Here is a 26,745-nt window from a genome sequence, read left to right as displayed (position 1 = left end):
AAAGGAAATACCAAAAGGCTATTCTTCAAGAAAAATGGGGAAATAATTCCAAATGGAAGAAAGAAATGAAGGGCAATAAAAAGTATGTATATATATATATACATACTTTAGTTTTATATATATATATATATATATGTATATACCTAAAGTTACAAATTTAAAATACAAAACAGTAGCATTCAGAGGGAGATAAATGAAATAAAAATAAAATGCAATAAAAAGTATGTGTATATATATACACTATACTTTAGTTATATATATATATATATATATCTAAAATTACAGATTTAAAGTACAAAACAGTAGCATTCAGAGGGAGATAAATGAAATAAAAATATTCTAAAGTCCTTGCACTGACTAGGAAGAGCATAAAAATCCCAGTCAATAGTGCACATTGTTGCATTTTGGCTTTTAAATAAAAATTTTATTTATTTATTTATTTACTTATTTATTCGCTGGTTGAGTCTTCGTTGCAGTGTGTGGGCTTCTCATTGCCGTGGCTTCCCTTGCTGTGGAGCACGGGCTCTAGGCATGGGCTTCAGTAGCTGTGGCACGCAGGCTCAGTAGTTGTGGTGCACCGGCTTAGTTGCTCTGTGGCACGTGGGATCTTCCCGGACCAGGGCTCGAACCCAGGTAACCTGCATGGCAGGTGGATTCTTAACCACTGCCACCACCAGGGAAGTCTGCATATTGGCTTTTCAGGAATATGGATTTCGTTTGCTAGAATTTTAGGAGTTTTGCACATATATATCCCATATATAGAACAGAATATTAGAACAGAATATTCTATATATAGTCTATATAGATATAAAATAAGGCATTATGACCAAGTTGAATTAATTTCAGGTTAGTTTCACATCTGAAAATTAATCTGTGTGCACCACTTATATAATTTTTTTGCCAAAAATGTTTAATCTGAATTAAATCATGAGGAATGTTATATAAATTCAAATTGAGAGACATTTTTCAAATGTCTAACTGGTTAGATTCTTCAAAAATGTCAATGTAATAAAAGGAAAAAAACAGAGAAATATTCTAGATTAAGGGAGACTAAATAGAAGTGACAACTAAATGCTATGAAGAGTCCTTGATAGAATTCTGAATTTTTTAAAAAGGCTGTAAAGGACAATATTCACATAATTAAAATTTTGAATACAAATTATATATTTGATAACATTATAAATTAATATTAAATGTCCCTAATATGATAACTGATTTGTAGGAGGATGCCCTTGTTTGGAGGAAAGACAAGGTAAAAATATTTAGGGTGAATTGTCTGATGTCAGCAACTAAATTCCAAATGGCTCAGATAGTTTAGTCAAAGCCAAAAAGAGCATGTGTAGGTACACAGATAGGAAAGTAAATGGAGCAAAATATGAACAACTGGTGAGGGAATTTCCTGGTGGTCCAGTGGTTAAGACTCCGTGCTTTCACTGCCAAGGGCCCGGGTTCAAACCCTGGTCGGGGAGCTAAGATCCCATAAGCTGCATGGATTCACAATTGGTGAAGCCCAGTGAAGGCTACATGGAATCTGTACTGCTATGAGAAATTTTCCTGAAAGTTTAAAAATTTTCAAAATAAAAACTTGGGGAAAAGTGTATGTACATATTTTTACATTTAAATATATAATAACAATTATATAACAAAATATAAAGTGGTTATTGATGTGAAGGAGATTAACAATGAAATACAAATGATAATATAAAGTGGCTTAAAGAAAATACATAATAAAAGGAATTCCTCAAAGAGAGAACTGCAATCACTGATGGGCAAATGCGTGCACTTAAAAAGCAATTAAGGAGAAAATCATTATAATCACCACACTGACAGAATAAAGTAGAAAATTATACAATCATTTAAATAGATACAAACATCCTTTGATAAAATTTGTTGTCCACTCATGATAAATACTTGTAGCAAAGAAAGAAATGAAGGGATTATCCTTAATCTGATTAAGGTATTCAGACACACACACACACACACACACATCTACAGCAAATACCATGCTTAGTGGTAAAATGTTGAACACTTCTCTCTGAGATGGAACCAGACGAGGGTGTCTGCTATCACCAGTTTTGGTGATGATCTTATTAGATGTCCTAGCCGGTGGAGTAAAGCATAAGAAATAACAAAAGATATAGGGATGACAAAGGAATAAAAAAAACTGTCATTATTCTCACATGATGTGATCATATATGTACAAACCCAAAAGAATGGAACATTTTTGAAATTTGCAAGTGGGTTTAGCTAGTTTGCTGAAATCAGTCAATTATGCAAAAATCAACTGAACTTCTAAACACCGAGAACAGTTGGAAAATAAAAGTTTTTAAAAGATGCTATTTACAGTGGCACCAAAATGCATTGCATCCCTCTGAATAAATCTAGAAAATGTAGACTGATCAAGGAATAGATTTTTTGTTTCAGAACAATTAGGAGAAGGTCTTGAATTTTCTCTCTTCTACTGTAGCTTGATGTCCTATCTTGGAAAGAGAGCTTTCCCCCTGGCTCTCCCTGAGGAACACCCCTCTGCCCAATAGTCACAAAGAGGCCAAGGTAAAGCCTCTATTCCTGCTTGCCTGTACTGCCCCTAAGGAAGTCATCCCATTCAGTCAGGTGAGTGCCAACCCTTCTCAGAAGGATGTAGGCAAGAAAGTCACTGCTCTTGAAGGCTTCACTAGAAAAGGACACCTGTGGTTGTTTCCCCAGTCCCCAAAGCATGATTGGGATGGACATAGTTGGAAGCTGGGGTCACCCCCAGAACAGGTCCCTGGCCTGTGGAGTAAGTGCTGTCATAGTGAAGTCCCCATGGAAGCCTCTGAAACTGCCCTTCCACACACCTGTCCTTACCCTCTCCAACCAAGATGATAAATCAAAGACAGAAGAACATTCTGGGCCTTGATAGTGGAGATTAGCCACTCTTAAACATCTAAAGGATGCAGCAGTCACTGTCCCTATCATCTCTTCTCTTAATTAGCGGACTTGGCTTCTACAAACCAGATGGTAACTAGAAAATGACTATACACTACTGTAAGCTCAACCAAGTAGTAGCCCCAATTGCAGCCACAGTGCTAGACATGGTGGTGTTGCTAGAGCAGATTCAGAAAGCTTCGTGTACATGGCATACCATAACTAATTTACAGAATGTGCTTATTTTTAACACCATCAGGTAAGAAAATCAGAGTTTGCGTTCCTTTGGAACAGATAACAGTATTCTTTACACTTCTGCTCCAGAGCTATGTTCATTCTCCTTCTCTCTGTCATAACTTAGTCTGAAGCCATCTGGACCATCTGGGCTTCCTGGAGACTATCATGGTGATCTGTGACATAGATGACGTCATCCCCATCCTGTAGAAAGAGAGGCGGCTAGTCTCCTGGAGGCCTCAGTAAGACACATTTGCTCAAGAGGGTGGGAGATGAACCCTAGGAAGAATCAGGGACCTATCATTCCAGTAAAGTGGAGGATGGCCCCGTTACAGGTGCACTCAGCAGTGGCCTTGAGAGACAGTGGCAAGGGAAAATCTTCCCAGTGCTAGAACTTTGAGTGGTGCACCCCGTCATCCACTTTGTGGGGAAAGACAAGGGAAGAGATCCTATGTATGAAATCACGAGCAGTGGCGAATGACTGCATCGCTGGTCAGGAGCCTGAAAAAATTAGAAGGTCTGTGGCAAAAGGAGGTATTGGGCAGAGGCATATGAGTGGATATATGGAGTAAATACTACATGTTGGGATCTTCTGTATCACATGCTAATGTCCACCAAAAAACATCAACCACAGAAGGGGCACTGAACAACCAAGAGGATAAAATAACTTGACCGGTTGATATCAGCCAGGCTTTGACATGAGCCACCTCACAACAGGCATAGTGGCACACGAGCAGAGTGGCCACAGTGGCAGAGACGGAGGCAGTGTCTCTTACGGACGCAAGCACTTTCTGAGCACACAAGGGATGTCCACAGGAGTGCTGACCTGCACTGCGAAAGGTCTGATTGTCTTGGAATTAATCTTGTTCCCTAGAAGCAAACCACAGAGACCCCTATACTCTCTCCTGCCTGCCAGCTCCTGGGAATCAATCTCAGCATTATCCAGTTATATGTTTACGAGGAAAAACTATTTAATAATGAGACTTTGCATTTTTACAGCATTTTAACTTAGCATTTCAACTCAGAAAGGAAGTTTTACATTTAATTTTTTTCCCCATCTTTCTCAGCTATCATGAAAGAGCCATAGCAAAATTATTGCCTCTTCTTTATGGAACCAAAGCCAGCACACAAAGCTTAGTAACTGTTAGGGCAACAAAGACACCGGGAAGTCAAGGCTAAAAGTCAAATTTCTTCCAGGTCAGTACATGAGCCTCCAAGTGTACGTCTCATGGCAGCAGCACGTTTAAGGAAGAGATTCTTGAGATTCTGGGTTTCCTCACTTTCCTTTGCCAATCTCCGGTTTAAAATGTGTGTATCTTGGACTTCCCTGGTGGCTCAGTGGTTAAGAATCTGCCTGACAATGCAGGAGACATGGCTTTGATCCCTGGTCCAGGAAGATCCCACATGCCGTGGAGCAACAAAGCCTGTGCGCCACAACTACTGAGCCTGTGCTCTAGAGCCCGTGAGCCACAACTATTGAGCCCGTGTGCCGCAAATACTGAAGCCCGCGTGCCTAGAAGCCCATGCTCCACAGCAAAAGAAGCCACTGCAATGAGAAGCCCATGCACCACAATGAAGAGTGGCCCCCACTCGCCACAGCAACAAAGACCCAATGCAGCAACAAATAAATAAATACTGTTAAAAAATTTTTTTAAAATAAATGCATGTATCATAATTTCTTTAAAAAAAAAAAAGAAATGTGTGTCTCTCTGTGTGTCGAGGGTTGTGCGAAGGTGATAAGCTGGATGAGAAGCGGAAGATGATAGATTGGAAGTTAATTTCTCAGCTAACAGGTAAATGACTTGCCAAGGTGACCGTCTAAGTAGCCAGAGCCGGGGTCTCCTGACTGTGAATGCACTGCTCTGGCTCCTGCGGCTGCTCCAACCACAAGTTCAGGAGTGTCTGTGGGTGCCCTCCTTGTCTGGCCTCTTCACCTCCACCCTCATCCCCGCAGGATCACAATTCACCTCATTCCCCAACAGAAGTCCGCATGATTCATTCCCTCCTTCACATTTGCTGTATGTGATTTTTTTCCAAATGGCGTTGATCTAACCACCCCAACCCTAATATTCTCTGCAAAGGAATGGTAAACATTTTTCTAGACAACTTTTTTTTTGGTTTACATCATCTTTTATTATAGTCCATAAATATATATATATATATAAATTAAATCATTAAAGAATTCAGTCTCCAAAGGTCAGGAACCTACTGTACTTTGCTCTGTCATGGCAAACATTAAAACATGAGAAGTAAAACTGCCAACTTAATAAATATTCCATTTGAAGCTGAAATTGAGTAGAATAAATGAAGCACTTTCAGAAATCTCAAGTAAGGAATGAACAGGCTAGAGGCTAAATCTTGACATGGTTTGATTATCACCTGGATTATTCTGATTACTCCTTTACTTTTTTTACACCTCTGAATGGAAGGCAGATTCTTCCTTTGAAGGATACAAGAGAGCTTTAACAGAAGGGACGCCTCCATTCATCCTCTGTAACTCTGGGTATTTATCTTGCTATAAAATGCTCAGCTCATCTCTCATGTCTTGAGCCTCTTACTGAGCAGTGAATGCTTATCTGTGCACAATCCATTTCTTTTTCGACTGGGATTTTCTTTGGGGTCCTGGCTGCCATCCCTGAGCAATTCTGAGTGTGCTTCCTCAGGCATCTGCAAGACAGACACACAAACTCCAGAGGGCAGCCCAACCCTGTCCCTCCCAGCCTCCAGCCTCCGCAGGGCTGACTCCACAGGACAAGAGGCAACGCGGCATGTGGGAGAACACAACACAGCACAACACAACACAGCGCAGCAATGTCCATTGTTCCTCCCTCACCCTGATTACTGTCTTCCACAGACATCTGAAATGTGCTATCAACCTACAATCTGGGACTCCAAGTCAAAATTGCAGAAACGCGCACTAACTTCGCTAACTTCAAAGTGGGATTTCCCGTGGGGAACTCCCTTTTTCGTAAGCTTCTTTTCCTTTCTTTCTTCTTCTTCTTCTTTTTTTTAAAATATTTATTTATTTATTTAGCTGCGCCGGCACACGGGATCTTCGCTGCAGCATGCGGGATCTTTAGTTGCGGCAGTCAAACTCCTAGTTGCGGCATGTGGGATTTAGTTCCCTAAGTCCCTGTAAGCTCCTTTTCCATGCTTGCTTGGCCCTGACAGCTGTGATTCTGTCCCAGACTCAATACGCCTACTCTCAAACAGCAGAGAGGCACTGATTTCTAACACTGGTTTGTGCTGCACAAGAGACAGAAGCATCCTGTTAGCAAATTGTGTGCTCTCATTCAAAGGGCCTCATGTTTTTCACTCAGGAAGGGGACTCTGCTGACTACGCTGGATGTGCAGGCGGGCTTGAGGCACCGAGTGTTCCTTTATGCATCGAAGTCATAAACAAATAACTAATTATGCAACAAAGCCTCTCAAGTTTTTGCTTTTCTGTTTCCCGACCCGGGGAGCTCTTTCTCACACCCTGGGCAGCTCAGGGAGAGAATGGGGAAGCCCTCTGCTGGAAGCACATCAAATGCAGAAACTAGGCCACTCCGTGCCAGATGCTTCAGTCAGAGTTTCTATTTTAGTTCACTTGAGGACAAAACTCTGACATTTTCTAGCCATGCTGCTGATTAAAGTGTGGTGTGGGGGACTTCGAGGCACTGTCGGTCATCCCTCAAACAGGAAGGAGCTTAGGACATCGTTTTTTTTTAAGCTCTTTATTGGAGTATAATTGCTTTACACTGTTGTGCCAGTTTCTGCTGTACAAAAAAGTCAATCAGCTGTATTTATAAATATATCTCCATAGGACATTTCTTATCATCTCTCTCTATATTTTGAAGGCCCTCTTTGTAAGCCTGAGGGGAGTTTTTGGCTTTTTTTTTTGTATGGGAATGATCCTGTAAGAAAGGTTCTTGGGCTTTGTCCTTGTCAAGTGTTATGACACTTGCCTTAATTGTGCCTTTGAAATTGCAACAGTAAGCCAACTTTAGCAAAGGTGGGTTTTATTCTAGAGGTCCTTGTATAATTTTTTAAAATTTGCATTCTTTTTTCTTAAATTCTCCCAATTTTAAACTTTACCCCTAAGTATTAAGTAACCAACTCTTACCTTGGTTCTGCATGGAGTACTCTCAGAGCTCATACTCTCAGTTTTGGTTGCGATGGCTTCTTCTAAACCTACATCAAGGAAGATACAATGGATAAGACAGAAAAACATAAAAATCCTTTAAAAAAAACCCATTTTGGTAACTATAGGGATACCCTTAAAGTCTAGAGGGGTACATGCATTTAAAAAGGGTCACTGTTAAAAATTGCTGCTTTTAAACTATTATTGTAGCATTTCATCATTACAAGTGGCACAGAGCCTGTGTTAGCTCTGCCTCGTTCACTTTGTTAAAAAAGAATTCTTCAGCCCCACGACTAAAATGCTCGAGCTCTGAGCTGAATTTTAAGTAACAGTGACAGATTTGCCCCAATCTATAGTCTCTTCCACCTGGCCCTTCAAGGAACCAAAGGAAACAGGTGTGTGGACTGTTGGCCAAGTTTGGGTGTCTTTTGGTCCAAAGACAGTGACCATATTACAGATAACTTGGGGTTGACTCTCAACTTTCCAAACAGTAATGATCTATTTTGTATGCTGTACTGATTCCTGGCTTATCAGCCTTATCCCAATCCCAAGAGGCTGAGAGGGAGCAGAGATGTAGAATCTTAAAAATATAACTAAAAGCTCTAATGTTTGACAGTGCTTTATGTTTTTCAATATGGTTTTACATTGTTACCTTGTTAGTCTCAATTTATGCTCATATCAGAAAAATAAATTAACCTGATTATTTAATAGAGGTAAACAGAAGATGAATTCCTATGACAGGCTATAATTCTGAATGACAAACATAAGTCTTCAAAAATTAAATTGTAATAAGTGAAACACAAAGTCAAATGATAACTGTTAACCTATAGCCTATAATTTCTAAAAACATTTCCCATATTTTCATTATACAAAGCTCAAAGACTCTTACACTGCAGCATCTGTGGTGCATGGTACAATGAAGACATGCAATTACTTTTGGAAAAGTGAAAATAAATGATAATATAAATTTATACATTCATTTCCACCCTCCTTCACTTCTGCTGTGAAGAGCAAGATACACTGTCATGTCTGACCAGGGTGGCGGTGGGGGGCATCTTATTTAAAGATCTGTGGACAGACCTGTTAGAATCCCGTCAAGTTGGTCCACCATAAACTTGGCATCTTCTTCAGTGAAGCACATAGGTGGTTTTATTTTAAGCACATTTCTATGAGGTCCATCGGCACTGAGGAGCACTCGCTTTTCTTTCATCCTATTCAGTGCAGGAAATACATGTGAGTGCATATGAGAACTAAGATTATTTCAGAATGATGTGAACAGAAAGCACTTTAGTATCAGCATGCAAGAAGCCCACAGTTGTAAATGAGTCTTAAACTTCTCTTAATTGGAGAGATAAGAGGAAGTAAAAGAAGCATTCAAGTGGGTGGGCATCTTTCAAGCCAAGATACCAAACGGGTGAGGGGTGCATTTACTTGTAAATGATGTGCTGAGCTTCAGCTGTGGCGGGGGTCCTATCCTGATGGTCCTTCACTAAGTCAATTCCGATAAAGAGGCCAACGCCCCTGAGGGAGGTAAAGGAAGGAAACTTGACACACATTTTATTAAGCACTGCATTGTCACAAAAAATTAACACTGTCCTCAAACTTCAGTTTGATTTGAAGCTGAATGTGATTCTCTTTAAAGGGTAGTTGTTACTAGCTCTAATTAATCCAAGATGCTAAGCCAGTGTCCACAGGACTTCCTAGTTTTTGAATCAAGGTAGATTTTGTCATCCAGTCTTTCTTTCTTCACTGAATTGTAAAAAAAAAAAAAAAAAAAGGCTAAAAAACAGCCTGGTTGTTTTATCTAGTTTCTCAGGACATCAATGATGATAAATCTTTGTTTACATATATATGTGTGTGTGTATATATAATGTTTTCATATATATATATGAAAAATAGTGAGTTTTCTTGGATGTCATTTTTAATATTTTTAACAGATCTTTTCCAGTTGCCTTAAGTTCCTTCGTTTCATCTTTTGGCTGTTGAAATTATCCTGGCTTAATTTTTTTCAAAAAAGTATAAAAATCAGGAAAGATATATACCCAAAAGTTAACAGTGATGATATCTGGGTCCTGGATGAAAAATGAGTATTTTCCTTTTGTTTTTTCAGTGTTTTCTAGATCTGGTTTTGTGTAACTAAATTTAAATTTGGAAGATAAAATACAGCCAATTTTCATTTAGACAAATGAATAAGCGTATGACAGCTTTATGATAAATATACCTGACATCTCCTATCAAAGTATGTTTAGCCTTCTGCTTATTCAGTAACTCAGTAAGATAATTCCCTACTCTTGTGGCATTTCCTTGAAGGTCCTCGTCTTCAATTACATCCAGGACGGCCAAACCAACAGCAGAAGATACTGGATTTCCTCCATACTGTGGAAAAAAGATAAATGAGGAAATAAAATAGTCGAATTCATGGTATTGCTTCATCTATGAGAAATTTGGCTCATATATAAGTAAAGATATAATTTCAATAAAAATTTCCCTTGTGATATTAGTTTCTTAAATTTAAAATATAGCATGATTCTATTCATTTAAGATTGAGAATATAATTCTAAATTACATATATGCTTCAAAACTGATATGAAGGACTATTGGGGAATTTATAAGTTCTTCCAAACCAAAAACAGACATTGTGTTTCTTGGGAATTAAGGATTTCAGAGTGTGGTTTAGTTGGGGGATGTGGGTTTTTGTGCTTGAAAATCTGTGTGAGAAAAGTTAAGCAATGACATTTTCTCCAAATTATTTATGTTCTTAGATTTGAATCTAACTTTCAGCTGTAACAAGTCCTATTATACATACTTCACAAACTAAATAATCTTTCCAAATTTAAAGCTTATATATAACTTTCAGGGGTAAAATCAAGGAAATAAAATTTCCCAAAGATAGAAATTTAGTTAGTATCTCCTATGACAGCCATTTAACATTTATAGTACGGAATCACCTAAACACTTTAGGAGTGTTTTAGGAATTTAAATGTGATACAAAACAAAAAAAGATCATATCATCTATTAATGAAATAGTATAACCTCTAGAGTTTAGCAGGGTAGCCATCTGTCATTGTAACAATTAATAGGAACATTTTAGGAAGGGGAAAGATACACAAGAAAAAAATTCGAGGAGGATTGTGTCAGGTAAAATGAAGTATGGTTAGATCAAAGTTTGGCTAGGGTCCTGGGGGTGGTTAGCTGGCAACAGTGAGATTTATTCTTTATTACATTGGAAAGAAGCATAAGAACACGCATTATTCTTCCCTCTTAGCATTACAGTTGGGAGATTTACCGTATTGAAATACTCCATCCCAGAGCTGCTGAAGGCTTCTGCGATTTCTTTGGTTGTTACCACGCATGCCATTGGGTGGCCATTGCCCATTGGTTTTCCCATTGTGACGATGTCTGGAACGAAGTTTTCACCAAGCATTTGGAAGCTCCAGAAATGTGTCCCAACTCGGCCAAAGCCTACTTGAACTTCATCAGCTATAAACACACCTCCTGCTCCATGTACATATCTGAAAAGCAAAAGGGCAGCCTGATGTCTTGAGGTCACTGAGAGTCCCCAAACCCTCCCATAAAGATACAGATTATCGAGGACTTAAAAACTTTTGTTAACCCTAAGTCTGTGATCTTTGTTAGAAAACATTTCAGTGTTCAAATCCCCAATGACATCTATGTGATGTCATTGACTTTGAGATATAATCACATAATTTCCAGACTAGATATATTCTACGTTGTTTGGGTTTGTGCTGCTTAGAGTAAGCTCTACTGCAGTATTTTAAGTGGAAAGAGAGAGAAGTGAACAAGAAGTAGTGTTCAGTAGGTTTAATCTTCAAATTTTTACTAATGAGTAAAGCTTGGACACCAACCAATCAGAGAGAATGTCAGGTGGGTAGTGGGGCAGAGTCCTGGAGCCCTCCCCCCGCCCCCTGCTGGACCATGTGTAAACCCTTTATTTGCTGGGTCTTGGGAAGGTGGAGGAGTTCCACGAGACAGGATGGGCAGGCAGTCCTAAATGGGCTATGTACCAGCTAGTCCAGAAGTACTTCAAATTTTAACAACCAGGACGGCCCTACAGAATTTTCACAGTGCTTTCAGTTTGACCAAGGATGCCCAAGTACATACTCTGCCACTTTCTGGAAGTAGCCTGCTGGAGGAATTATTTGTCCACCACAACTCTGCATGGATTCAGCAATAAAGGCAGCAATCTATACAAGAGAAGATGGGGTCAAATCCATTAGGTCCTCCTCCCCTTACCCCCCAAAAAAGAGGACTTCTTACAGAGCAGGTGACTTAAAAAATGGTTGGGAACCGGACTTCCCTGGTGGCAGAGTGGTTAATAATCCGCCTGCCAATACAGGGGACACAGGTTCGAGCCTTGGTCTGGGAAGATCCCACATGCCTCGGAGCAACTAAGCCCGTACGCCACAACTACTGAGCCCACGTGCCACAACTACTGAGCCCACGTGCCACAACTACTGAAGCCCTCTCACCTACAGCCCATGCTCCACAATAAGAGAAGCCACTGCAATGAGAAGCCCGCGCACCGCAGGGAAGAGTAGCCCCTGTTCACCGCAACCAGAGAAAGCTCGTGCGCAGCAACGAAGACCCAACGCAACCAATAAAAATAAATAAAATAAAATTTTAAAAAATGGTTGGGAATGGACCCATGGCAAGAGACAAACTGGCCATTTGATTAAAAAGGTGTCCATGTTGGAAAAGCAAGTGATCTTAAGCATTAGTTTCTGAAATTCTAGGGTACTGATGAAACCACCACGAGAAATGGTGGAGAGGGCACCTTCCATTTCTCCATTATTAATTTACGTGCAGTGTTTTCATTAGGAACAACTGAATAAGACTGATGTTTTGATCAGTCTTTAATATGAATCCCTAAAAAATTTTCCAGGTTCCAAACATCACTGTGGTCTGTTTGCTCAGCTTAGTGAATTAGGATTGCCCAAGCCTGGAGTTTGCACTAAGGGGATGGGAGGGTGACTTGAGGCCACAAACCTTAGTGATTGTGCTATATTTCTGGTTCTTGCCCTGAAGCAGGCTTACAACTTAAAATTAGGCAGTTCATGAAGGAACCACAAAGGAAGTGTTCTAGAGGCTAAGAAAGAAGTGAAAATAGATAACACTAAATTAAGAGAAAGCATGGAAATAGTATGAAATAAGAAGTCAAGCAATCTACTATACTTCAATTAAAAAAAAAAAAAGTTAAGAGAAGTAAGGTTCTAGTCCAGACTCCCTTTTTTAAGATATGAAAAACAAATGGGTTAGGGAAGAAAAAGAAGAAATAGTTAAGAAATGCAACGACTCTCTAGTCATTAAGGTACAGATATTTGAATTGGAAAACACTAAGACTTCATTTTTATCTCAGTTAAAAAGATTTTTTTTTTATTGCCACGTTGATGCCATAAGCCAATTTAAAGGAAAAGCATGTGTCAAATCACATTAAAACTCCATGTAAGTAACCCCTAAAGGGGCTGAAGACAGTAGGGTGAAGACTGAGAAAAAGGAAACTGTTTTTTTTTTTCCCACTTGAGAGGATTCTGGTTTGTTTTAGAAGTGCAGACCCAGATTGGAAGAACATTTTCCTGCCTTGTCTTACCCACACTCTGCGGCTTCAGGAAAGTTGAACCAGTTCTAGGGAAGAGCCAAGGCTCCCCGGGTCCAAGAGCCTGTATTGGTCCTGAAGCCCCAGGGCCACTCTGCTTCTTCCCCTCCCTTCATGTTATATTAGCCCCTCATGCTGCTCTCAGTTGGAATGTTCTGTCTGTGGGCTATCACCTTTCTTAATTCTCTCCTCCTATCCCTTTGGACCAGAGTGTGCATCCCACTGGGAAGGTCAGAATTAGACCACCCGTTCTGAAACAGGTATAGTAATTGCATTTCCAGGGTAAATAAAAATAGCCTTAGAGGCATGACTATAATAATGCACTTTTTGAGATATGAACTAAGTGACAATGTAACCAGAGAAGAACAGAAAGGGATTTGGGATCTAATCCTTTTCCACCTCTCCAATGTATCACAATGATTTCCATCTATGTTATAAAAGATGTTAAAGTGTTTCCAAAGCTGTAGATACAAACCTTCCTTCCGCTGTTATGAGCTGCATCAATAATTTTCTTCACTTCAACTGCATAAGCGCTGGCTGGGTCTGGATGGTCTTCTCTGTATTTTCCTCTGTAAGTATCTGGAGCTGGTGCCTGAAAACATCAGTTTCTCATGATTTGTCTCCTGGACAAATGAGCTTTTAAGAAAGGGCATTTCCCCACAAGAGCACAATATTGTAGAAAGGTGACCTGTGGATTTAAGTAACTCTAGGTTCTTTTGCTCTTTTTCCTTAACATTTCTGAATTCTGTGAGACTTGAAATCTTTGCATTGTGAACAGGAGCTTCGCTTTGCTGCCAGACCCTTAGAAGTCAAGATTGCATCCCTAGTCACATAAGGGGCAAATGCAAACAAGTGTGATTATATTATTTGAAAATTTCAATGAATGGAAACTGTATTAATTATTCTATATTGAAAACAAACCAATACTTACCAACTATATAGCTAATTTTAATCATTCAGAAAAATTGAGTTCTTTAGCACTAATTTGAGATCTTAAAATTTTGAACGAAGGTATTGATGATTCTCTTAAAAAAAGCCCACTGATCCTTAATTGAGCCAAATGAGTTACTGTTTCAACCACTTGGTTTCTTTATTTTCTTTCATTTAATATTTATTTTACTTAATAAATTTACATAATAACTTAACATAGAGTAATTTTAAGACAGTCATACACACGATACAACTCTGAGTTTCAAATAGGCTTCAGCGATAGAAAAGTAATGGAAGATCAAGGGGCAAGAAAATGAGAGCTGTGAATAACAGCTATCACTAACGCTATACTAATTTGTATGGTACTCATCAATGGATTTTTAAACCACATCTTGTCATTAACTAGCTCTTTGACTTTAGCAAGTCAAGTAACTGCTCTAGACTTTAGTTTTCTTTTTCACGGTTTCATTTTAGTACGAGGATTGGACTGGATTATCACTGGGCACTCTTCCAGTAGTAACATTCTGATTCTTAGATTCCAAGATACTTACCACATGCACAAATTCTTTCTTGACATCTTTGCCCTTTTGAAATTTATATGGACTGATCTCAATTAAAGATGATAGGTGACCGTGGTAAGCACTGAAAAGAAAAAGAATGGTAACCAAAATCACTCAAAAAGGATGCTTTTCTAGTATGTGAAAAATAGTATTGCTTGTCATCCAGGGAGAATCTCAACATTGGTGCCAGATTTCACTGTATGGAATCTAATTTTTCACGGTAGGACTGGCCATTAATTTGTCCAGCTCTCTTGATTCAGGTAATAAAACACATAGAAAGCCAAGTATGTATCCTCATAGACAGTTACCTTTTAGCAGGAAAAACACTTAATTTCTTTGGACTGTATTAGCCCTGCTAAATTAGATTATCTAAGTGGCAAACATTATTTTCTGTAGCTTCATGAGAAATTTCAAATGTAGGTATTCTTTAAATGTATTTGATAGCTACATTCTAGTAAATTTTAAAACCAACTTTATATCATAGGATGGGCTGCATTTCTGTTTGGGATAGTTTCTAAAGGATGTCCAGTTACATATATTGGGCAAATGCAAACTAGTAAGGAACAGGAGGTCTTTTCAAAAAGAACTAAGATGGAGAGGTGATCAAGTGGCTATCAAATTCCTCTCTTTACTTAAAATACAGGTGGCTATGAGAGTCCCTTTTGTGTTTCTTGCCCAGAGACATATAATTGGGACACCTGGAAAAGAGATTATAAAAGGCCCATGAATAGATAAAGCAAAGAGGGAGAACTCCTACCATAGATTAAAACCTGCTACAAAGCCATAGTAATGAAATTAGTATGGTACTGGAATAAGAACCAAGTCATGACTGGGACAGGAGTGAGCTCAGAGACACGGCCATATATGAATGGTAACACAGTGGCCTCTAGGTGGAGTCAGTAGAAGGAGCAGTTATAGCGGTAGCAGGAAAAAAAGAGGAAGAGCATCTTGGTGATCTGAGCGGGGGAGGGGGGATATGGGTGTGTGTTGGGGGAGGGAGCGATAGTAACAAAACTTAGAAAACCAACCTGTAGGATAAAAATGTCAACTATTTGATTTACTCAATTTTTTTTATTTTTGGTTGGAGGATACCATAGACAAAGTTAAAAGATAAATATGGGAAAAAATATTTGAAATGTCTCAAACTAAAAGAGATTAATGTCCAAAATGGTGGTTCTTAAGGCTGTCTGCATAGTAGCATCACTTGGGAAACTTTAAAATATAGACCATTTCCTGGAATCCACCTCTAGAGAGTCTCTCTCTCTCTCTCTTTTTTTTTTTTTAATTTTTTTGGCTGTGCCATGCCATATGCGGGATCTTAGTTCCCTGATCAGGGATTGAACCTGCACCCCCTGCATTGAGAGCTCAGAGTCTTAATCATTGGACTGCCAGGGACGTCCCTAGAGATTCTCTTTAATTGGTCTGGAGTGGGGCCTGGGCATTGGCATTAAAAAAAAAGAAAAGTTTCCCCAGGTAATTCTACAACACAGTCAAGGCTGAGATCTGCTCATCTATGCAACCACGAAAGCAAGGATGGGAATACCAACAGAAAAATGGGCAAAGAATATAAACAAGTAATTGCCAGAAGGGAAGTCACAAATGCATAATAAGTATATGAAGAGATACTCAAATTCATAATTAGAAAATTGCAAGTAAAAACAACATGACATTGATATTTTATACCTATTAGATAACAAAAATTAGGGAAAAATATAGAAGGCAGGATACTCTTAATTTTTGGTGAGGATATGGGAAAATGGGACATTTCATGCACTGGGTAGAGTGTTGCAACCACTCTGGAGATTGATCTGTCAGTATTTAGTCAAATCAACAATATTTACATGGGACTTCCCTGGTGACGCAGTGGTTAAGAATCCGCCTGCCAATGCAGTGGACAGAGTTCAATCCCTGGTCTGGGAGGATCCCACATGCCGTGGAGCAACTAAGCCCGTGCACCACAACTACTAAGCCTGTGCCCTAGAGCCTGCGTGCCACAACTACTGAAGCCCACGTGCCACAGCTACTGAAGCCCATGTGCCTAGAGCCTGTGCTCTGCAACAAGAGAAGCCAGTGCAGTAAGAAGCTTGTGCACCACAATGAAGAGTAGCCCCTGCTCGTCACAACTAGAGAAAGCCCTCCTGCAGCAATGAAGACCCAATGCAGCCAAAACAAACAAACAAACAAAAAAGACAAAGCAAAACAACGTTTACAGTGCCCCTATGGCCTAGCAATCTTGTTTCTGGGTGCTTATCCCTAAGAAATTCTCAGAAAGGTCTGTAAAGGCACATGTACAAGAGCACTCACTGCAGTGCCACTTGCGGTACCTGAGAGTAAAAGGCAGTCACAGTATCCATTCTGTGGCAGGCAGGCAGGCAGAATCACGCCTCCCATCCCCAAAGATGCCCATGTCCTAATCCTCAGAACCTAAGAAAGTTACATGGCCAAGGTGACCTTGCAGATGTGATTAAATTAAGGATTATGAAATGGTTGGTCCAGTGTTATCACAAGGCTCTTTACAATAAGTGAAAGAAGGCAGCAGGGGGATGTGGTTAGAGACAGAGGAGGTGATGTGAGGATGCAAGCAGAGGCTGTTGTGATGTAATGGCTGGTTCTGAGGATGAAGGAAGGGACCACGAGACAAGGAATGCAGGCAGCCTCTAGAAGCTGGAGGCAAGGAAACAGATTCTCTCCTAGAGTCTCCAGAAGAGTGCAGCCCTGTTGACACCTTGATTTTAGCCCAGTGAGACCCATTTTGGACATCTGATCACCAGAACTGTAAAAGAATAAATTTATGTTGCTTAAGCCACTATGTCTATGATAATTTGCTATAGCAACAATAGAAAATGAGTACACCAACCAACACATAAAACAAGAGGAGCCTATAGAAGGGCAAGAAATGCAGTGCATGTTCAAGTCAATCCTTTGTGCCTGAGATTAGTGGGATGGAGAGGTGGAAAAAAAATTTAAGATTTTTAAGATGGAAGTTGTTAAATTTCTTGTTTAAAAATGTAATGAATCCATGTTTGAGAAGTAAAACAAAATAGTGACTATTAATAGTCACAAATTAATGAGAAAATTATTTTTCCTTGGTTGTTTGTTGTCTTTAAAATTTGCTCTAGGGAATTCCCTGGTGGGCTAGTGGCTAGGACTGTGCTCTCTCACTGCCAAGGGCCCAGGTTCAATCCCTGGGTCGAGGAACTAAGTTCCCACAAGCTGCATGGTGCGGCCAAAAAAAAAAAATTTTTTTTTTCTAAATTGTTATCTTTTAAATTAATCACAGTGAATAATCACAATCATGACATGAATGCTTGGATTTTTAAGAAGTTAATCATATTTTTATTTTGAAAAAAGTTGGAGTTACACACATATTGTAGTGGCTCAATTAATAGTTAAATGTATGGAAAGTAAACCTGATTCATGCAAAGCCCATGAGATCATGACCACAGCACCCAAAAGAGCCTCCAGGTACTTGGAAGGAATTAATTGTCCTCCAGGCCTAAGGTGGCCTTGAAACCTTAATACATAATAAAAAAATCCTTGGGCCATATATCCAGCCTCCTCCATACACGCTTATGGTATTAGTATGGAGAGGATCAATATACTTTCGCTTCTGAAGGAGTTTCCTGCTTAGAAGCCTTGTGTCCAAGACTTACTGGTCAAGAGTGATCACATCTTGGTGGCCTCTGAACTGCCGAGCCAGGCGTAAGGCTAAGTCATTGGCTTCAGATCTATTAAGAGAGCAGAGAGAAGGGACCATGTGACATAAGCTCTTTTAAAACTCTTTCAAAATGTTATTGACAACGTTGAGGATTCCACTTCTTCAGATTCGTATAAAGAACTAGGCTGAGGTCTTCTCTCCCCCCTCAGTCTCGCCCACCCAGCCACCTCACTTCATCCTTCTTGCTTCCCCAGACGTCTCCCATAAAGAGTGAGATGCACAGAGGAAACTCAATACAAATGACAGATACTCTGCTTATTTCAAACTCTAGCCCAATTCAGCCACATCATAGGTGACTAACTTTAAGACCAAGAAGCCTATGTTAAATGTGATCTCAATGGGAGGAATGGGAGTCTGAGGTCTTACCAACCTGGCTACTGAACTATGTTGTGCTGACCCAATACTTGAGTAATTCCTTATCTATAAAATGAAGGTTATAATTTTTCTATCTGGTACAGAGAGTCTGAGTATACTACTTAGGCACAGGGAAAAAAAGAATCATTTGTGGAATGTTTACTATCGGCCAGACATCATACTGTTTTGCTTATATTTAGTCTCACAACTACTCTGCAAGGCAAGTAGTGCCATCTCTTTTCCATGGATGAAGAAACACCCTCAGCGAGGTTAAGTAACCAGAATAAGTTCTCACAGCTAAAGGGCAGAAACAGCATTCAGATTGAAGCCTGTTTAACTTCGAGATTATTCTTTGTACTACTCCAGGCTCTGTCGCCTCCAGTCTTTGGTGACAGTGCTCTCTAAAGCTAATCACTCTTTGACAAGGTGAAAGTCAAATATTATATTTAATTTATTGAAGGCAAGAATCATTTAGAACAAATTAGATCTTTAAATGTCTTATTCTTTACAAAGAAAAAAGAACAATCTTCTGGTTATAAATTTGATTTTTTTTTTTTTAGAAAGATCTGTCCCGCTTCATTTTATTTTATTTTTTAAATAAATAATTTATTTATTGGCTGTGTTGGGTCTTCGTTGCTGCATATGGGCTTTCTCTCGTTGTGGCGAGCAGGGGGCTAATTTTTGTTGTGGTGCATGGGCTCCTCATTGCTGTGGCTTCTCTTGCTGCAGAGCATAGGCTCTAGGCACATGGGCTTCATTAGTTGCGGCACACGGGCTCAATAGTTGTGGCTCATGGGCTCTAAAGCGCAGGCTCAGTAGTTGTGGCGCACGGGCTTAGCTGCTCCGCGGCATGTGGGATCTTCCTGGAGCAGGCATGGAACCTGTATCCCCTGCATTGGCAGGCAGATCCTTAACCACTGCGCGACCTAGGAAGCCCTTATAAATTTGATTTTAAAGTATTTCATTGAAAAGAGAAAAATGAATCGCAGAATCATAATAGAACATTCCCAGAATTTCTAATAGTTTTAATTCATATGTACATATACATCATTTTAAATCTATGCTGTATAGACAGCTTTCCTCCCAATTACATTGTACAGGTGAGCTTTTCACCTGTCATTAAAAAACATACTTTTTAATGTCTGCATAATATTCCATACAACGGATTGTTTGAATTTACAGAATTTATATGTTAAAGTTGTAACATATCTATTCACTTCAACTTACTCATTCCTCCTTTGTGATTTGTATTGGGGAAATATTTAATTGCCTAAGGAAACAAATCAATCAAAAATCTTGCAAAACTTATATAGCTTGTTTAGCAGAATTCTTTCTTTGCCAAAATTCCTCATTCATGCTTTGACAGAACTGTCCAGGTTCATCTAGATTCCTTAGCTACTTACTCTATTGGCCAAAGAGGTGAGTGCCCTTTGACTAGTTAGGTTTTCTTACATGAACACCAGACCTGAATAGTTTTGCCAGTATTTTGTTACAACCCAAGTGTCTATCCTTTAGAGATACTTAAGGGTGTGCTCTCACCAAAGAAGCCTGTGGTAATAAAGAACTGAGTGGCATGCACTTGTTAGTCATGGGACTGTTGCTATAGGCTGTGTCAATAGTCTTGGAACATGCCGTCAGGTGTCCCATCTACAACGGGCTGGTGGACCAAAGCAAAAGAACCAGAATGGTCACGTCCCCCGTGTGGGGTCATTAGTAAATGGCAAGAATCTCAAGAAAACTTCTTAGGTATTCGTACTCCACCAGCAATCAAACAGAAAAGCGAGGAAACAAAGAGATCGGTGGGAATGGGGATGGGTGGAAAACCTCAAAACATACCCTGAATTTGTAAAATAGCACACAGAAAGTCTGTCCGGCAGGGTTGCTGACAGGCGCTTGGCATACTCAACAATGTTGTCGTGGAGGAATCGAGAATTTGTATTTAGTAGTTCCATCTGTTTCTGGGCAGCTCTGACCACTTCTGGGTGGCAGTGTCCCACTAAAATTTAGAAGACAAAAGTCCCCAAGATGAGTTAAATTCTAAATGCCTGGGAAGTGAGGGGGATTCTGAAGCAAGCAAAAAAAAAAGTTGATCCCGTTCCTCTCCCACATTTTGTTCTAGCTTTTCCCTGCCTGGGCCGACTGGCCCTGTTCATCCGAGGAACTGCAGCCACTGTAATTCCTGGAACAAATACCAACGGTGCCAAGCCTGCCTTCCTCTATGAAGATATCCTTCAAGGCACAACAAAGGCAGCACATTACCATGCGCAACGTTGTTGATGCAATCCAAGTACTGGTCACCTTTCTCGTCAAACATGTACTGCCGCTGGGCTCGCACTATTTTGATAGGATCCGCAGGAAAGAAAACTTTGCAGGAGGGCCTAGAAATAATGAAAGGAAACACTTTGGTCTGGTAGGACTGCTCAGTGTTTTTCCTTCTCCGTGAAGGTCACGATCAGTGGAAAATTACAATTACATAAAAGAAAGGGAGAACACAACCTGGGTGACATACTTTTTTTTTTTTTTCATTTCATATTAGCCTGGAACCTTTTACCTTAACCCCCCATCCGTGACACTGCTCACATTTCTCATGCTTGTCATATTAAATTTGCTGTGATCTGACAACTCTATTTAGAGGCGCATGGATCAACTCTGACAGCTCTAATTACACAAACCAATAACTAATTTTCCTTTGGGAAATTTTGTTCAACCAGGGAAAAAAAAAACCAATTTTTTTTTTTTAGCTTTCCTATGCGTCAAGAACTGATAGCTATCACAAACATGATCTCATTTGATCCTCCCAACAATAATATAAGAGGAGTTATTACCATTCTCACTTTTATAGGTGAGGAAACAGGCACCGAAAAATTGAGAAGACTGGTACGAGGTTACATAGCCTGTAATTGAGAAAACCAGAATTTGAAAGTAGACTGTCTTGATCGTAACCAGATGTATCATGGTGACCATTTTGAAATGTATAGAAATATTGAATCACTATGTTGTGTAATAGTTACTAATTACATACTAGGGATATAATTTATATGTACAACATGATAAATATAATTAGCACCACTGTATGATATATATGAAAGTTGTTAAGAAAGAAAATCTTTTTTTTTTCCTTTAAGAACTTTTATTGAGATACAATTGACATACAATAAACTGCAGAAAGCAAATCTTGAGTTCTCATCACAAAGAAAAAATATTTTTTCTATTTCTTTACTTTTGTATTGATATGAGATGATGGATGTTCACTAAATTACTGTCATAATCATTTCATGATGTAAGTCATTATGCCGTACAACTCAAACTCATACAGGGCTGTAGGTCAATTATGCATCAATCAAATTGGAAGAAGAAGAAAAAAAAAGATAGACTGTCTTATGCCATAGCCCCACATTGGGCTTTCTTGCTAATCTATAATGTAATGAATAGCACTGGGACTTCCCTGGTAGTCCAGTAGTGAAGAATCCACCTGCCATGCAGGGGACACAGTTTCGATTCCGGGTCTAGGAAGATCTCACATGCTGTGGAGCAACTAAGCCCATGCACAACAACTACTGAGCCTGCGCTCTAGAGCCTATGAGCCACAACCACTGAGCCCATGTGCCGCAGTTACTGAAGCCCGTGTACGTAGAGCCTGTGCTCCACAACAAAGAGTAGCCCCCATGTGCCACAACTAGAGAAAGCCTGCATGCAGGAACGAAGACCCAACACAGCCAATAAATAAATAAACAAGTAAATAAATAAAACAAAACAAAAAAACAAAGAATACAAAAATATAAGTAAAATGAAAAAAAAATCCGCCTTCCAATGCAGGGGAAGTGGTTGGGGAACTAAGATCTCATATACTGTGAGGCAACTAAGCCCCTGCACCTCAACTAGAGAGCCCAAGTGCCACAACTACAGAGCCCATGCACCACAACTACTGATCCTGTGTGCCCTGGAGCCCGCGCACCACAACTAGAGAGAAGCCTGCACTTGGCAACAAAGAGCAAGAGCACCGCAATGAAGGATCCTGTGCACCAAAACTAAGACTCTTTGCAGCCAGAAAAAAAATAAAAATAAATATCACTAGGGACTTCCCTGGTGGCACAGTGGTTAAAAACCCGCCTGCCGATGCAGGGGACACGGGTTTGATCCCTGGGCCGGGAAGATCCCACATGCCGTGGAGCAAATTAAGCCCATGTGCCACAACTACTGAGCCCAGGTGCCACAACTACTGAAGCCTGAGTGCCTAGAGCCCATGCTCTGCAGCAAGAGAAGTCACTGCCATGAGAAGCCCGTGCACTGCAATGAAGAGTAGCCTCCACTCGCCACAACTAGAGAAAGCCCATGCGCAGCAACAAAGACCCAGTGCATCCAATAAATAAATAAATAAATAATTTATTTATTAAAAAAAATAGCACTAAAAGCTAAATACGAATAACTTAGTATTAAATACCATGCAGGAAATTTAACAGATCATTTTCATGTCTTTTGATTGGTACTTGTTCTGCATCAAATGGATTTTCCATTTTTTAAAAAAAAATTTATTTATTTGGCTGCAGCTTAGTTGCAGCACACAGGATCTTCCTTGCAGCACTCAGGCTTCTCTCTAGTTGTGGTGTGCAGGCTCCAGAGCACGCTGGCACAGTAGTTGTAGCACTCGGGCTTAGCTGCCCCGTGGCATGTGGGATCTTAGTCACCGTGACCAGGGATTGAAACTGCATCCCCTGCATTGGAAGGTAGACTCTTAACCATTGGACCACCAGGGAAATCTAGGATTTTCAATTCTTAAATAACAAAATCCAATTATTATTCTAACCCTTTAACCCATTCTTTTGAGCATAATAAAAATTCATCCATGTTTTTGGTTATTTGGATGGCTGTCTGGAGTAAAACTTTCAGTAACAGAGAAACATCACAAAGCTTTCTGAACTTGGTTTCATGGACATTTAGAAACCAAAACAAAATATTATTTTGGTGATTTTGCATGCACAAAAAATGCCACATGCATCAGACGTAGTTTAGAGGGTAATTAGATACTTACATATTAAACAGATATGCAACTGTTAGAAAGCATTTTGATTATTGTAACTAGGTAATTGAATTTTAAAATTGCCCAAGATTAAGCCATCATTAGCTAAAATGAAACTAATATTTAATGTGAATTTCTTCTTGGTTCAAATTCAGCTGTTAGTTTATACCTACAAGTTAAAATCCAGAAAAACCCTTCCTTATGAATGTGGGCTGAAAACTTTGGACTTCACCTTGCCTCCCTGTTAATGTACTTCCCACTTTCCCACTCAGACTTCAAGTAAAATTCTTCTCTCAGGCATTCCTGAGAGGAGGCTACCATTCCCCCTTTCACAGAATGTGTTCTGGTCACGTCAGAACACATTAGGTTTTCATTGGACTCTAACTATATAGGATTGAAAACGAACAGAAAGGAGTGGTGATTAGAAAAAGGGAAGGAGGTGATCTGGTAATGAGGGATCTGACCATTTTGAGCCTATTGAGGGGGTTGAGAGAGATCTAAACTGATCTCCTAAACCTCCTGGGTTGAGATCAGGAGATCAGTTTCTCACAGGCTGCCCAGCATTTCTCCGAAGAGGATACTGGGTGTTTTCTTTCTTGTCCCCCTCTCCGCTCCGTCCCCACGCCTCCAGTTCTCTCAGGCCTACCTGCTGCAGCGCTTGTTAGTTGCAGGTAAGTAAAAGAGTGGCTAGGGGTCGGGAACGGCCACAATTATTTACACGTCCCTTTTTAAAACACAGATTCCACTTACTAATCTCACTTGCTCACCTCTGTGCAGCAGAATGTTATTCCTACTTTCATAGAAGAGGAAATTAAAGTGATATGACAGAGGTCACAAGGTAAACTTGACACTCAACTAGGACCAGAGCCCAGGTCTGACTTTTAAGGTTTGGTCCTGTACGCTCACCAAGTCGCTTATGATACGAGTAACACAAAACTAGACCGGAGAGCACACTGCATCTTTAAGTGTAGTGCGGGCACAGCTGGGGAGACCAAGGTGCGTAAGTGGCATCTTACTCTTAAGAAAGTGGTTTCAAAGTTTTGTTTTGTTTTGTTTTGTTTTACTGGCTGGATTAACGTTTTACTTCTTAACCAAGCTTGCAAGAAGAAAAAGTTCACCGTAAACAAACATTGTCAGAACGAGTTTTCACAGCCATCGTCCAAAAATTTCTGAGTTCACAGTTCTGAAAAACTTTCGAGGTGGTGGGAGTGGCGGAGAGCTCCCCGCCTCTTTCCCAGAGCCCATCCCTGGAATGGAGTTTTCCTTCAACTCTCACGGTCAATTCCCCCAGCCGGCCGGCCGGCCGGCCGGGAGCCCTCCCCTCCGCGTGCTGCGAAGCGCGGGGACCACTCAGGAGCCGGCTGCAGGAGACCCCCTTGGGCGCAGGTGCGGCGCGCGGGTGGCGGGGCCGGCAGCGCGCAGGCTTCAGCCGGCTCGCGCGCTCCCAGCCCCGCTTCGGCTCTCCGCCCCCTGAGCTGGTGATGCCCCCTCTGCGCCTCCCCTCCGGGCCGGAGAGCCCTTACCCGATGTGCTTCCTCCTCAGCGCCAGGGTGTCTTGCTTGCTGTACAGCTCGCACATGCTGTATCGCTCGCGCCCCGGGCGCTCCCAGGGGTCTCCCCTCTCCGGTCCGTGCGCCTCCCTCAGCGGGACCTCGGTCCCCGTGGGACTGCCTCAGCGGTGGCCCTTTTCTCCCGTTTTTCCCTCGTTGGGTGCCCTTGCCCTGGGCGTCGGAGGTCACGGGCGGCACCAGCTAGCTAGGGTCATCTCCCTTTTAAGTCTTGCCCTGCCTTTGCCCTTGGCCAAGCCCCACCCCCCTCCTCCTCCTCCCCTCCTCCTCCTGGTGCCTGCTTGGCAAGTCCCTGGACTAGCCACTCAGTCGCCACCCACCCCCGCCCCCGCCCCGAGTCTAACTGGCTCCTGTTCTGGCCCTGCTGCCCCCCTCCCCTCCCCATCCTTGTTAATTCTACTAACTCGCCTTTTATTTTCTTGTTTGCTTTGCCATGGCCTTTCTTCCTCCTCTGCCTGTGAATTCCGTCCTTCCCACTCTTTCTTTCTCGTTCTCTCTTTCTTTCTTTTTCTTTCTCTCTTTCTTTTTCTTTCTTTCTTTCTTTCTTTCTTTCTTTCTTTCTTTCTTTCTTTCTTTCTTTCTTTTTCTTTCTTTCCTTCTTTCTTCTTTCTTTTTCTTTCTTTCTTTCCTTTTCTTTCTTTCTTTCCCTTCCTTCCTTCCTTCTTCTCTCTTTCTCCCTTCTTTCTTCCTGCCTGCCTTCCTTGCTTCCTTCCTTCCTTCCTTCTTTCCTTTCTCCCATTATTTTCTTGTAAACATTCTAAGAGTGATGCTCTCTGGAGATATCAGGATGTTTGTCTTCGTTCTCATTTTGAGCATATTCCAATACCATAATCTACTCAACAAAATTAGCAAGTCACATGCCCTAAGGATAAATAGCAGGGACTCAGCATGTTGTTTGTTGGGAGGGATAATATATACCTTTGAGTTTCAGACATCTGCTTTAACAATAATTGCACTTCTGATTTCTCTGAAACTACACAGATTACAAAACATTGACTTGATTTATCTGGTTCAGTCCTCAAAACAACCCTGCGGGAGATGAGCCTGAGAGGTACCATCCTCTTTAACATATGGGAACAGTGCTTACAGATCTACCTGATGGTGAACTTGGAATTCATTCCTAGGCTTCTTGACTTCCTTTAGGGTGATCTTCTCATACTGATCAGACTTGAAGTTAAATATATGGACAGAAGGAAACCTAGTTAACTATAACATTAAATCATAAATTATTTGAAGAAGTAGAGATCATCTGGTTTATCCCCTCTGTTTTGTAGATAAGAACAGCTAGGTACAGGAAAGGTAAAGTCTCGTTCAAGGTCACGCAACTACTTAGCCGTAGAGTTTCAATGAGATCGTTTCATTCTTTGTGTTTTGAAAGACAGCAGAGAAAGCTTGATTTACCCATAAGAACACACTTGATAAATGTTTGTAACTGACCTTTCTCTTGAATAAAGTTGTTATTAATTAATATTAATGCCCTGCAGGAGTAGTAGAATCACATTGCCTAAGATAGGTTGAGAAATGGAGTTCTGTGACGAACAGCGTGTTAAGAATCCTAGGTGTTATCACTGAAGGGCAGAAGGCACTTGGGAAACTTGCAAGAAATCCCAGTCATGTAACCTTGGTCTAGTTTCATACTTGAAAGATAGTGCCAAGTGTCCACTCTCAAACCACCTAGACCTGCTGAGGTCACAGATAGTCATGCTTCCTGCATAAACCT

At 40.6% G+C, this 26,745-nt stretch overlaps 1 protein-coding gene across 4 annotated transcripts; it reads right to left on the bottom strand.

Moving 5' to 3' along the window:
- Positions 1-459: 459 nt before the first annotated feature.
- ETNPPL (ethanolamine-phosphate phospho-lyase) lies at positions 460-25,146 on the bottom strand. Of its 4 annotated transcripts, none has more exons than XM_057706850.1 (13): positions 24,981-25,146; positions 20,700-20,818; positions 20,277-20,436; positions 18,022-18,096; positions 14,360-14,450; positions 13,354-13,470; positions 11,387-11,469; positions 10,551-10,776; positions 9,486-9,640; positions 8,696-8,785; positions 8,345-8,475; positions 7,247-7,314; positions 460-638 (listed from the first exon to the last, which is right to left on the bottom strand). In XM_057706850.1, exons 1-13 carry the CDS (start codon positions 25,034-25,036, stop codon positions 561-563), a joined length of 1,449 nt encoding a protein of 482 aa, XP_057562833.1. In that variant the 5' UTR covers positions 25,037-25,146; the 3' UTR covers positions 460-560. The 4 variants fall into 4 exon arrangements, with proteins under 4 accessions (XP_057562833.1, XP_057562832.1, XP_057562830.1 ...); XM_057706849.1 differs by lacking the exon at positions 460-638 and adding an exon at positions 2,691-3,345; XM_057706847.1 differs by lacking the exon at positions 460-638 and adding an exon at positions 5,249-5,808.
- Positions 25,147-26,745: the final 1,599 nt, after the last annotated feature.

Source organism: Hippopotamus amphibius, chromosome 13 (genome assembly GCF_030028045.1).
Source record: "Hippopotamus amphibius kiboko isolate mHipAmp2 chromosome 13, mHipAmp2.hap2, whole genome shotgun sequence".
In the NCBI taxonomy this organism is placed as follows: domain Eukaryota; kingdom Metazoa; phylum Chordata; class Mammalia; order Artiodactyla; family Hippopotamidae; genus Hippopotamus; species Hippopotamus amphibius.
Note: the sequence above shows the minus strand (reverse complement) of the source record. Positions and strands in the feature narration are given on the sequence as shown.